This window comes from Brachycentrus maculatus, unplaced genomic scaffold (assembly GCF_059751285.1).
Source record: "Brachycentrus maculatus isolate JH-2025_06_01 unplaced genomic scaffold, ASM5975128v1 h1tg000183l, whole genome shotgun sequence".
NCBI classification, from domain to species: domain Eukaryota; kingdom Metazoa; phylum Arthropoda; class Insecta; order Trichoptera; family Brachycentridae; genus Brachycentrus; species Brachycentrus maculatus.
The window spans coordinates 320,974-333,653 of NW_028280934.1; the positions used below are offsets into that span (position 1 = coordinate 320,974).

Consider the following 12,680-nt stretch of genomic DNA (forward strand, 5'->3'; position numbering starts at 1 on the left):
TGCTTCTATTATCTATCACATTCGCCTCATTTTTTACTATTCTTTCTACACTCATAATTTTTTTTAAACGTTATTGATGTGGTAATACGGGAATACTTACTGCGTGATGTTCCAGACTGTTGTGTAACATGGTACATTCGTGTTCATCGATCTTATTTGGACAATCATCGACACCGTCACAGCGTTGCTTGATGGTAAAACAGACGTTGGTCGAATCGCGTCCCTGGTTGGAATTACAGCTGAATGAAAGTGGGTTACAATCTAAAAGAAAAAAATGTCATTTTTTGATTTGGCTATAAATTATTATTTATTAACTTTGTGGAATGACAAGTTGATTATTTAAAAAATTAAACACTTTTTTAATAATACTAAAATTGTCGGCAACTCAAAATCAAAAGTGAATGTATTGAACAAAGGCGGTGTATATAAAATTTCTTGTGGAGACTGCTATAAGAGTTATATTGGCCAAACTGCGATAAATCTAGAAGTTAGAATCAAAGAACATTGTCGTGGACTTGCTAGCAATTGTGAGTTCGCAAATCACAAAATTGAAACTGACCACTCATTTGCTCACATACACTTAAATTATTACATACAGAGGTCAAGTCATGAACTATTTAGAAAAATTAGATATACAATTTTTTTTTGATAAAACATTAATTAATAATATGCTTTTCTAAAATACGTCACAATGGTGACGTATTTTAGAAAAGCATGATAATGATCATCTCTATTTATTACCCCTCTCACCTCTAAATTTAATAATAAACCCTTATCCGCACACCAATGGTGCATAGGGCACTGCGTCATATAAACGCAGTGTTATCTTGATCGTTTACACATGAAGGAAAGGTGATCAGCCCTCCGCTTCAGGTACCAGTCCAGGATAATATTGAATAAATATGACAGTGAAAGAATCACTTATATTTATTTTACCCCCCTTGGGGATCGAACCCGGGACCTCCAGAACGGTGGCCGAGCGTGCTGACCATTACACTACGGAGGCGGCCTCTAAATTTACCTTAATAATTTATTTGCTCGTGAGTTTTTGTAATCACCTGTCGATGAAAACGTCTGTAGTTTTCGAAACTACAAAAATAATAAATAGTTTTACTTTTCAGATGTAGATGAAAACATCTGTCAGTTTTTTTTAAACTAGTCGTGTGTAATGAAATAAAAATCATTAAGATGTATTAAACATGTATTTAATGTAAAAAAAATAATAAAACTCAATAATTGGTATTAAACAAGTGTTCAATTATTTTTTTTAAATAATTAAAATAAAATAATTGAGAATTGACGTAGAATCTTGTTAGATATGATCATATTAGACTACGATCTTAAAATTAAATAAAGTACGAAGCGAAGTTCAATTAAAAATCCAATTAAAGATTGATTGGATGGTCCAGTTGGCTAGTCAAATTAGATTGGAGCTCGTTCCTAATTGGACCATTGGCCGACATCTCACATTTCAACCCTTAGGGTGGGAAATTCGTACCATATATTGGGAAATTCGTATCTCTACTGGAGTTTCTCTTTGGAAACTGATGCATGGAACCTTACATATGTTACGAAAGTTTATCCATTCACTATACATCATATGTATACAGGCAAAAAACGTTGATTCTTAAATCCCTGTTTGAATAATCCCTGTTATTTAAAGCTTTTGGGCTAAATAAAATTCCCGCTATTAAACTAAAAGTTAAAATAACCTTTAAAACTACATAAATGTGACATTTCAAACTACTCAGTGTATTTTGCCAGTTTATAAACCGTCGAAAACTTTATAATATGCATCATTAAGTCAAAATTGCATATTTTCGAGTTAACGTTTTTTGCCAGTATGCCCACGAGGTGTTAGAGTAGATTCATGGTTTAATAATTTAAAAATGGAATTTTATTGTACATTTACATTTTAAATTATAGTTAAATTAAATTTTGATTAAAAATGTAGTTTTGCATTGTATATGCTGTTTAATAAATAACATGTAATTTTTTATTGATATTTCAAGACAGTAAAAAAAATATGGCAACGTGTGTATTAACAGGGTTTACGATCTCCTATAGGCTTTTTAATTGCTAATATCATTACTCCAGCTTGAAAACTATACTATGCGTCACTACCATAGCACCAATCACACACTTGCAACTGCACAAAATATTAATCACATGCGTTTTTGGTCGACCCGAGGACCAACTAAGGATTGAAGAACAACGTGCACTAAAGGCCGAGGTCTGACATGCACTAAGAATATTTCTCAAAAAAGGTCACGATTACATTTGGATCGACAGCTGAGAATCGAAATCGCAGGAGTTTCATCCCTATTAAAAACAGGGCACAAGGGCTATACCAAGCAGAAAAATAATAAGAAAAGATTCTATTGGTTGATTGGCGGGGTCTAAAGTGGGTTGTAACTAATGAGATCCCCCTGCATGAGAAAGTACGGCTATTATCCTTGGCTCTACCCGACCGAGTTTCTCCAGGGTATGCTTGGCTACAATAGTTTAGAGACTAGAAAGAATGTGTATTTGATTACGCATTTTTATCGATTGTTGCGCGGTATGATCGATAATCCTGAAATTATCCGGAGCATTGGTCTGTATGTTCCCGATAGTTACCTAAGACAGCGTCGACATAGATTGTTTCACATCCCTATACACAAGACCAACCTGCCGATGGTTATGCCTGTAGGAAGAGCTACCGCTATGTTGAATAATACCTCATTGGATATTGATCGGTTCCATGTGTCTGAAAGAGTTTTCCGAAGCGGGATTCTTCTACACCTTTAGCAATAGTTCTTGCATATATTTTATTTTAATGTATTTTTAATGTATACGATTTAAATTGATTAAAGTTTGTTATGTATATATTAATTGAAATACATAAATTGAATTGAATTGAAATCTTGCTTAACCAATGCTGTCGAATCTTGTATGATTGATTAGGCGGTAAAAATGATAACGTATAAATATTTTACAAACCAAAGCAGCCGAGTTCGTCTTCGCCCAAGGGACAGTCGTAGAAGCCATCGCAGAGCCTGCTCTTGGCAATCCTCTCCCTGCACGGGCAGTGGGTCTCGTCGGACGCGTCCAGGCAGTCCACTATCCCGTTGCACCACTTGGCCTCAGGGTAACACAATCCGTCAGTGCAGCTCTTGAAGCCCAGCGGGCAAGCTACTTTCCTGGATGAAGCTTGCGAGTGATTTCCATATATTTTGCTTGCCATTTCACTGGAAAACAGAAAAAAACTACATTTAAAAAAAGAGTTGTATTATTTACGCTTCATGAAAGAGACCAACCCCAGTGATGTTGGTACAGTCTTATACGGATGGAGTGTTATCCATATCGACACGCTTTTAATGCCGGAAGGTATTAATATAGCCGTACGCAGCAGGCCGTGATTTTTTCAAACTTTCAAACTTTTTTTAGGTTTTATTTTTGTATACCTACAGATGTATAGGATACTATTAAAACTTACCAAATTTAAACACCGTGTGGCGTTTGAGTTGCCGTTTTCTCAGAAAAACACAGTTTAAATATTCACAAAATGTCAGGGTCAAAACTTGATACAGAAAATACATTCACTTTTAAAATATGTTTATTCATTATTTATTTATGTAAACAATGATTAAAAAAGGGTTAAAATAAATAATAATGTTGCACGTAAATATGAAGTCATTTAAAAAAAATACAGTCGATAACCCTGTATCAGAAACACATATTGACTGTCAGTGAAAGTTTAGAAAAATACTTAGAAAAAAAATAGAAAAAGGACTGTAACTTGGATACGATCGGTAAATCGATTTTTTTGCATTTCTTGATCTTCCTAATAAATGTCTCTATTTATTCTAATTAAAAAATAAATATTTCTATTTGATTTGATATTGGCTTGCGACAAGCTCAAAGGATAGCGCGTTTGCGCGCTCATTTTGTATGTCCGGCCTGGCGAGCACGGAATTGAACTGGTTAAAAGTAGTAAATAATACTTACGGCATATCTTTATACTGAGTTGATAACGTTTCGTCATCGTCTTCATCCCTTCCGTCTTCCCCTTCTAAGTTCACCCCGTCTAGTTGTGTACTCGGCACCGTGCGGAAATCAGTGACCCCGGAACTGAAAGGATTTTGCGAGGAAGGGTTGTTATTGGACATGTATGTGCAGATGTAGGGCTGAACTTGGGGCGGCATCTGAGCTCCGGGCGGAACCATAAAAGACGCTTTTGCTCTAAAAATATAATGAAGTATATATCATGAAGTAAAATAAGAAGAAAATAAACTGTTTTTATTACATAAACATGAATCAATTGTAAATTACCCAGTGTGAGGTATGTTCTGCTGTGGGTTGAAACGATTGTTTATTGGATACGCCTGACCAGGGACCATCGCAAACGCTGGATAGGCACCGAAATCTTAAATAATAAATAAAAATAAAAGTATTTATTGATTCGGCATTAACTTTGTGGAATGATATGATTATTTTATTAAAATTAAACACATGAACAAACCACTTTAATGAGTTTTATTTATATTTACGACTAGTTTCGAAAACGAGAGATGTTTTCATCTTCTGGTACAAATTAAAACTAACGAACAAAAGTATATTTAGGTGTATATATCGGTTAATAAATAAAGGGAGGGGGGTTAAGGAACAAGATTTTTTGTAAAAGGAAATATTGATAATAATGGTGACGTATTTTGAAACAGTAAATTATTAATTAATGTTTTATTTGAATTAAAATTTTTATGTATTTCTAAATTTTCTAAATTATTCATGACTTGGCCTTTATTTGTAACAGAGTGTAATAATTTAAGTGTATGAGAGTCAAATGAGTGGTTATTTTCGATGATATGATTTGCAAAATCCGAAAAATAATTACTTCTTAGTCCACGGCGATGTTCTCTTATTCTAATTCTTAGACGTCTCACAGTTTGGCCAGTATATTTTTTATCGCAGTCACCGCAAGAAATTTCAATTATACCGCTTCTATCTAATACGTTTACTTTTGATTTTGAGTTTCCAAGAATTTGACCCAAGATGTTACTCGTATAATACGCAGGTTGGATATGAGAGGGTAATAGTTTAGAAACCTGTTTAGTTATTAATCCAGTATAGAGGATTTTCTACCAACATTTATTTTTTGATTCTTTGTTGCATGCTGAGTATAAGTATTTCTTAGTCAAATTGTTTTTTATTTTCTTTTTTAACATTTTATTTATTAACGTTAAATCATATTGTTATTTTTTATAAAACCCATTAAAGTGGTTTATTCAAGTGTTTAATTTTAATAAAATAAATAAATTAGTCCAATAATTAAAAGAAATGCCTTATATATAATGGAAGGTAACTCACCTTGTTGGATTTTGTACGGGTAGTAACACCAAGGTAACGAAACTGGCATTCGTGGTTGATTTACAACTTGATGGCCGAATTTGATTTTTTCTGATGTAATTGCTCCAGTGCTTTCTTCAGTACTTGGTGAAGGAAAATCTCCATTGTTAGAGAAAGGAAATGCGCCACTGTTCCTACTCAGTGCATTTATTGGATTAGGCGTAATAGTTTGACCGCTGGCGATCTTAAATCCATGGCTATCGTTTTGGTCAACGAGCTGAGATGAGTCATTGATTGTTTTGATAACTGGGAGAGGAATGGAATCATGACTAATTTGAGCATTTTTTTCGTCATCATTCTTAGATATCCTAGCGTTTTCACGATTATTATCGTCTTTATCATTAAAAGTAAGTTTTTGGTCATCTTCATCATTAGTAAAGTTCCCGTGTTGTAGAATTATATCACCGTCTAGTAAGGCAACTCGTTCGATATTAACTGGAGATTTGATTTGAGAAGTTCCTTTTTCGTTACTTGCATTGTCAGAAATCCTATTTCGTTCTAGTTGATTGTCGTTTTTATCATTAAAACTACGTTTTTGGTCAATGCCATCACTAGTGAAATTTCCTTTTTGTAAAATAAAATCACCCCCAAGTAAAGTAACGGATTCAATATTTTCGGGTGGTTTTACTGTGCTAAATACAGGACTGTTGCCTGGTTTACGTTTACTATTCAATAATATGTCACCGAAAGTTATTTTATGCTTTAAAGGCATTCTTTGATGAAGATCAAGATTTTCACCGGTAAAATTGTGGCTGTCATCGATACTATGAACATTCGAAGTATTGTTTGGTACTGATACATTATTTTCGACAATTAAAGTGCTGTTTTCTCCTGAGTTTAGCTCATTAGATGTATTATGTACATTTCTCGAAATGGATATTGGAGCTTGCTTTTCACCATTACTTTGAGAAGTGGAGCTTGAGGCATCAACATCTGGAGTACCCGTGAAACTATCATCAATATGCACAAACTGTTTTGAATTTGTTTCAGTAATAAACAACAAAGGTACGTCAGTTGAAGAGCTTTCTCTAAAATTTTGAATATTCTCACTTTTAATTATTAGTGGCGATTCAGTGACATCGCTATTCGGTTTGTCGAACGTCGGCAACGGGAGGGATGATACTTCATTTTTCTCTTCTGGAAATGTATCCGATGGTTTAGATGATAAAACTATACGAGGAATATTTGTAAGACTGTTATTTTTTTGCGGAAACTCGTGAAGAGGTACTTGCAAAACAACAGGCTTCATTTCTAAAGAAACATTTTCATTTTCTTCTGGAAATTGAGAAAGAGGCTCATGCGAAATAAACCTTATAATTGATACATTTGAACTCTCATTTGGAAATATGCTTACTAGTTTATGCGATAAATCCGAATTCATTCTAGCTAGGTCTGAGCTTTCATCTGGTAACTCATTGAGAGGTTCGAGTGAGTTGAGAGAATGTATTATCATTGTCGCATTCACACTCTCACCCGGAAATTCATAGTGAGGTCCAGGCGAGATAACGGATTTCATCATCATCGTGACATTAGAATTTTCCTCCGGAAATTTATCCAGCGGCTCATGGGGTATGAAGCGTATTATTGTTAAATTGGATTGTTTGAGAGGTAGCCCATTCATTTTATGAAGTTCAAGTAACATTTCTTCGTTGGATTTTTTATCGGAAATTGATTCTGGTGACTCGTTCACTGAGTTTGAGTTTTCGTGATCAGGAGAAGCAAGTCTAATTTTTACCTTCGAACTATCATCAAGCGCTTGGTCTACAGTAAGCGATGCTGTCATATTTGTATGTAATGATTCATTTTTGTCCAACGGAATTTTTCGGATTGATTCTTGTACATGAGCTGTCGCAGAAGAGTTATTTGAAGGATTTGATTGCTGGTCTGTTTGAGTTTCAATCACGACTCTGGTGTTTTTACCTTCAGACATATCGTTACCTAGAAATTCTTGGGTCTCTTGAGTTATTAAAAGATTACCTTTAGTAAGAAAATCCTTATTAATTGCGCTGGTTGTCACGGATAAATCTTCGTTTGCATGATTTTCTAGGTAAAGCTCTTCTAATAACGGATCAGAAAGATTTTTACTGTTTGATTTTACATCAATGTGCATACGATTAACGACATTTTCAAAAGAATCGTTAAATTTTCTTATGTTTGATTCATTTTGAGGATTCAATTTGTCATCACCCGTACGAATTTTGGTGAAATATTTATCCGGTTCTTCTTTGACTTTGCGAAAAACATCGTCTACGCTTTTGCGCACTTCGTTGTGGAGAACTTTCAAATGTTCCAATATTGAAATACAGTACTCGGAATTCGAATTGACTTTGCATTTTTGATTATACTCATATGTCAATTCTGGGATAGGGGATGGGCTTCTCTTACGACGAGTTATTTTAACATCTTCATTCATCAACACGGAATCGATTTTAAAAGTTTTATGCTTCATATTGTTTCGTTCCTCCCAACGCACTAGAATAAAAAAGATTGTAATACGTAAAAAAAATGGTTAGTTAAAATGAAAAAAAAAAAATCAACTTTAAACTTACAATAACACGCTGCCATAACCAGAAAGGTAATCATAAGTGCGCACATTATTAGCAGTCCTAAAACAATAATTAAAACCGGTTAATTAAAATTGAATTGCATTATTTTTTTGACATCGCAACAAAGATGATAAAAAATATGGAAGTCTAGGCATTTACAGGGCTTACGACAATCATAGATTGGTTTAAGTTATCACTTTATACACGTGTAACATTCACCAATTGTACCCATTATTGACAACCACACCACTAAAATTAATTATTAAAGTAATGTGTATTGATTAAACTCAATACACAGTTCTTGCACTCGATAGACTAAACTAGAGACATCTATGAAATAAGATCATTTTATAAAAAAATAAAAAAGTAGGATCTCAATATAACGAATTCCTCAATGTAACGATTTTTTATCCCCTTGAACTACCACTCAAAGAAAACATAGAGATTCATTTAGATTTTTTTTTAATATTCATATTTTTTAGGAGATATAATACAATATGGACGTTCAACAATGCGACAAATGGTGAAGGTTTCACAAGTGCATAAAAGGATCACTTAAGCCAGCCAGATGCCAGGTCGTAATCCCCGAGATGCTCAGATCTTCTTTCGTTTGAAAACACATAAGTATAATATATTTATTGATGTATTTTGTATATTAAAACCATAGATACTTTGTGCTTTGGTAGTAAAACACTCTCTTCATCGTCCATTGTTCACTTTGTGTAATATCACTTTTATAAACACTTATTCGTGACAACCGGTTTCGGAAAATCATTCTATCATCAGGTCAATAAAATAAAATAATTACGATTTGGCATTTGTATAAAAATAAAAAATAAATACAAAATTTTATTTTTATACAAATGTCCAATCGTAATAATTTTATTCTGATGACCTGACGTTGGTATGATTTTCCGAAACCGGTAGTCACGAATAAGTGTTCATAAAAATCGTATTACACAAAGTGAACAATGGATAACATGGAGAATGTGTTATTTATTGATGCGTTGTATGCAGGGTGAACTCAGTATTTAATATAATTACAAAATAAAATAAATAAATTAAAAAAATCACTGACTCCATCCTGAGCGTCGTGGGGTCTCATTCCTGCTTTGCAAGGGGTTCTCTGGATCTGGGGGTCTCATTCTCAACTGAAAATAAATACATTTTTTATATTAAAAGCATTGTTAACTTAATATAATACTCTCCTTATCGTTCGTCGTTCACTTTGTATAATACCACTTTTAAAAATACTACTTCGTGAACCGGTTTTGGAACAATCATTCCATCATCAGTCTTCATTTGAGCTAATGATGGAATGATTATTCTGAAACCGGTACCTAGTCACGAAGTAGTGTTTTTTAAAGTGGTATTACACAAAGTGAACGATGAACGATAAGGAGAGTGTCAAATAAATTATAATTCATTATTCGTACAGATCAAGATATGATTGAGGCGGGCCACCAACCCTATTTTCTTTAAACTTAGGTAAAATTTTACATGATTGCAATTTTCGCTTGAAACGCCGTTTTTGTTTGGAAAAATAAGTTTTTCTTAATAAGAAAAAAGTTATTGAAAAGTATTTGGCGAATGAATATTTCAAGTTGGAATAATCGGCGGGTATGTACGAAGGGATCCATGAATGCAGATGAGGTGAAGATTGTTTGCAATGACGGAATTGTGTTATTATTATAAGTCTATGTAAATATGTTTTTCTTTTTTTAATACTTTAAATTTATTTACTAGAATATCAAGAGGATTTTTTTATTGCTCCAGCCATAAAATAAAGTCACCTTTCTCAATAACGACACGTCCCGATGTATCGAAATGAATACCAATCCAAGTCAAGTCACAGTCGTGGGATGTGGCAGTTTTTGTAGAAATCACATTATCGCAGGGCGTGTTCCGCAATACGATTACGTCACGCGTCTCTTTCATAATTTACATTTCCGTATTAAAATAATCTCGCTCATCAAAGAAAGTATTCCTTTTGATATTGAATATGAGATTCTGTCGACGTAGGTTTTCAGTACAACTATCAAACATACAATTCTACCTCTGTGTCTATGTACGTCAGTGGCGTGTAGCGAAAAAGTATTATTTTCAGATTTCTATCCTTTTACTCTTGGGTGGCTTGACTATGGCCAATGTCTGTACACGACGGATTCTCCAGTTCTTTGGACACGTCGCGCATGGCAATGAAGATAGCCTAGAACAGGCATGTCAAACTCGCGGCCCGCGAGTATTTTTTTTGCGGCCCGCGGATCCCCGCGGTTATATTTATCATTTATTTTGATTCTTCATTGGAATATTTTTTTGTACGGGATTACATTATTATAATATTCTTTACAAAATCATTTAGTTGGATCTACTTTATTTCATGTGACTGTCTTTGAGATAATAAGTTAGATAAAAATGAAAATGACATTTATGCGGCCTTTGGTGCCTTTTGAGTTTGACACCTCTGGCCTAGAACGACTGGTTGTGATAGTTAGCCCGGAGGGTAAGAGAGGGAGAGGAAGATCCCCACACGATGGACCGATCAAGTTAAGGCAGCAGCAGGCATCTAAGTGGTTGGATAACTTGGATAATCATTGGTTCCACTAGGGTCTCAACCCTCAGTAATGAGGAATAAGACGGAGAAGATTTTTTTGCTCGATTTATTGTGAATCTGGAACGCAAAACTGATCATCCAGCCTTCATTTAACTGACGATCTATATGACGCTGCGTTGATCCGACGTAGAGCCTTTTGCATAATTAGGTGCAGATAGGAGTTAAAAACAACCATTAAAACAACCACGACTTGCCACTGATTCACATATATAAATATAAACATATTATTATTTCAGTATACCAATCTCGGAAATTTGAGTTTCATCTCAGATTTTCAACGAGTTGTCATACCAGGTTTATACAAACCTACTTCTGTTGAGTATCGCGGAAAGTGGGTAGCAAAAATTGAATTAATAAGAGAAAACAAATAAGGCTATATAAAAGGGTTACGCGATTCGTATTTCAATTAATAATCAAACGATTATAAACTGCCATATTTTTACGTTGAATATTTTAAACCCCAAAATTTATTTTGTAACATACAAACTAACTAACCATCAAGCCTCTTCCCCGCAGGGGTAGGTAAAGAGAATAAAACATGCCATACCACTCTGTCTTTGCAAAAAATTTTCGCCTCTTCCACATTCATGCATCTCGTCAAACATATTCACCCATTATTTCGACTCCTGTCCCGGTCGCTTTCAGGTATTTGACATACTTGATCGTGCCAAGTGTTCCTCGATCTTCCTCTGCTTCTTTTTCCAACTTCACTCACCCCATAAATTTGTTTTACCGTTCTTTCCTCACTCATACATACTACATCTCCAAACCAAATCTCAACACACTTTTTTTTATTTTTCATCGATAATGTTTAACTTAGCCTCACATTCTTTCCCTATTTCACCATTCAAACATCTATGATACATCGTTTTGCCGCACATTCGTCTAAGGGATCGCATTTCGACTGCATACAGTCTACTTTCATTCTTCTTTTATAAACTCATTCCGCATCATTTTCAAACACAAAGCGTGTCACAGTGGATTTGAAGAAATAGTGGTAACTAAGTAACACATTAATTAAAAATGGATAGATTTTACCACAAAGTGACGGCCGAATAAATTAATGATAAAATGTTGTTGTCTTGATAAAGAAGCGGTAGGTTCGAAACCGGTAGACATTATAATGAAGTTATAACAAAATATTTAAAGTGATTTTAAAACAAAGTTACATTTAAATTAAAACATGGAAAATGACAAAGTTAGTGCTTCAAATATAAATTGTAAGAGTTTTTCTTTTATAATTTCTAAAATTTATGTTGAAATCTCACTATGGACCTACTGATGTTTCTAGCTGAATTTTTCACTCGATCTTTTTTAAACCCAGGACTGAATAATTTTCATTAAGGGCTGGATCAACAATTTATGTATTATTTATTGATTTGGCGTTTAATTTGTAGAACTCCATTTCAATTAATGTATTAATTTTAAATGAAACACAGATTTTTTGAGTCTACTAAGTTAGTAGACTCAAAAAATCTGTGTTTGATTTAAAATTAATACATAAATTTATGTATTAAACGATGTGCAGAATAAAATTGAATGTTTTGCTACCTACCCCAATTTATCGAGTCTACGAAAACTGCTGTTACAGATTTCGGGGTCGGAGAGGGGAAGATTACTAAGGAGTAATATTTTTCAAAATAAGTATGTCAATTTTTCAGAGACAGGGTTATATGTTATTCTTTATCATATGGCCTTACCGAGAAGCGAATTTTCTAACACCTTAGCAATATATCATTTTTCAAAAAATATTCTATACGACACTTGATTTTTCACCCTACGAATGATAAATCAAAATACTTCACTAGTTTTCAACTGATGGTAGCACCATCTATCAACATTACAACCATAATATGAAAGGAATCACACAACACTGTGTATATAACATTCAACCTAACATTAATAAGACGTTTCTCTGCGCAGTAAGGCAAGGCAGAGAGAAAAGAAAGCCAAACCAATCTGTCTTTGCACACAATGTTCGCCTCTTCCCCATTCATACATAATTACAACCATTATATGAAAGGAATCGCACAATACTGCGTATATAACATTCAACCTAACATAAATAAACCGTTTCTCTGCGGGGTAAGCAAAGAGAATAGAAAGCCAAACCAATCTCGGCTGTCCAAACT

At 34.0% G+C, this 12,680-nt stretch overlaps 1 protein-coding gene across 1 annotated transcript in view; it reads right to left on the reverse strand.

The window, feature by feature from the left end:
• ndl (serine protease nudel) overlaps positions 1 to 6,910 on the reverse strand; it is a 38,710-nt gene extending 31,800 nt beyond the window's left edge. The window contains exons 1-6 of the mRNA XM_088262540.1: positions 6,862 to 6,910; positions 5,350 to 6,663; positions 4,315 to 4,408; positions 3,991 to 4,224; positions 2,983 to 3,230; positions 101 to 261 (exon numbers count right to left, since the gene is read on the reverse strand). Of these exons, the coding sequence (XP_088118666.1) occupies positions 101 to 261; positions 2,983 to 3,230; positions 3,991 to 4,224; positions 4,315 to 4,408; positions 5,350 to 6,663; positions 6,862 to 6,910 (2,100 nt within the window). The remainder of the gene's footprint in view (positions 1 to 100; positions 262 to 2,982; positions 3,231 to 3,990; positions 4,225 to 4,314; positions 4,409 to 5,349; positions 6,664 to 6,861) is intronic.
• Positions 6,911 to 12,680: the final 5,770 nt, after the last annotated feature.